The following is a 705-nucleotide window of genomic DNA, read 5'->3' as shown; positions in this document are numbered from 1 at the left end:
TGCCGGGAGGCGCGGTGCCTGTCAGCGGCGCGACGCGCGGGGCACGCCGGGAGGTGTGGCACGCCGGGAGGTGTGGCCTGGGGAGCGGGGCACGCCGGGAAGCGCAGTTCCCGGCAGCGGCGGGACGCGCGGGGCACGCCGGGAGGTGTGGCGCGCTGGAGCGGGGCGCGCTCGGCGCTCGCCGGCGGGGCTGAGCGCGGCGGGGCGCGATGCTGCGGCGGAAGCCGACGCGGCTGGAGCTGAAGCTGGACGACATCGAGGAGTTCGAAAGCATCCGCAAGGACCTGGAGGTGCGAGCGGGGCCGGGCGCGGCCGCCCCCGGGGGGTTTGTCTCCGCGCGGCCTGACGCGGCGTCTCGCCCCGCAGAGCCGCAAGAAGCAGCGGGAGGACGCGGAGGTGGCGGCGGCCGGGGAGGAGCCGGCGCCCGTCGCGCTGGGCAGCGAGCACAAGAGCCGGGAGCAGCTCATCAACGACCGCATCGGGTACAAGCCGCAGCCCAAGGCCGGCGGGCGCGCCGCCCACTTCGGCACCTTCGAGTTCTGATGGCAGCGGGACACGGCGGGGGAGCCGCCCCACCCCGGGCCGGCCTCACCCCCCTCCGCCCTCCGTTTGTTTGTTTGCTGAAGTTTGTCTGGTTAACACGTCTGTGAATGCCCCTTGGCCAAGTGTTTTGTTTTAAATAAATACGTCTTTTTTTAAAAAAAA

At 71.5% G+C, this 705-nt stretch overlaps 1 protein-coding gene across 1 annotated transcript; it reads left to right on the top strand.

The window, feature by feature from the left end:
• Positions 1 to 57: 57 nt before the first annotated feature.
• Positions 58 to 660, top strand: CDC26 (cell division cycle 26). The gene is made up of 2 exons (XM_065036112.1): positions 58 to 290; positions 367 to 660. The coding sequence occupies exons 1-2, from the start codon at positions 210 to 212 to the stop codon at positions 541 to 543; spliced, it is 258 nt and encodes an 85-aa protein (XP_064892184.1). The 5' UTR covers positions 58 to 209; the 3' UTR covers positions 544 to 660.
• Positions 661 to 705: the final 45 nt, after the last annotated feature.

This window comes from Columba livia, chromosome 19 (genome assembly GCF_036013475.1).
Source record: "Columba livia isolate bColLiv1 breed racing homer chromosome 19, bColLiv1.pat.W.v2, whole genome shotgun sequence".
Taxonomy (NCBI): Eukaryota; Metazoa; Chordata; class Aves; order Columbiformes; family Columbidae; genus Columba; species Columba livia.
This window is presented reverse-complemented; position numbering and strand designations above follow the sequence as displayed.

What these genes read in the sequence shown, in the direction of transcription:
- CDC26 (XM_065036112.1), top strand. Translation starts at nt 210, where the DNA reads ATGCTGCGGCGGAAGCCGACGCGGCTGGAGCTGAAGCTGGACGACATC. An exon ending in GCATCCGCAAGGACCTGGAG is followed by an intron (nt 291 to 366) that starts GTGCGAGCGGGG and finishes CTCGCCCCGCAG; the next exon opens with AGCCGCAAGAAGCAGCGGGA.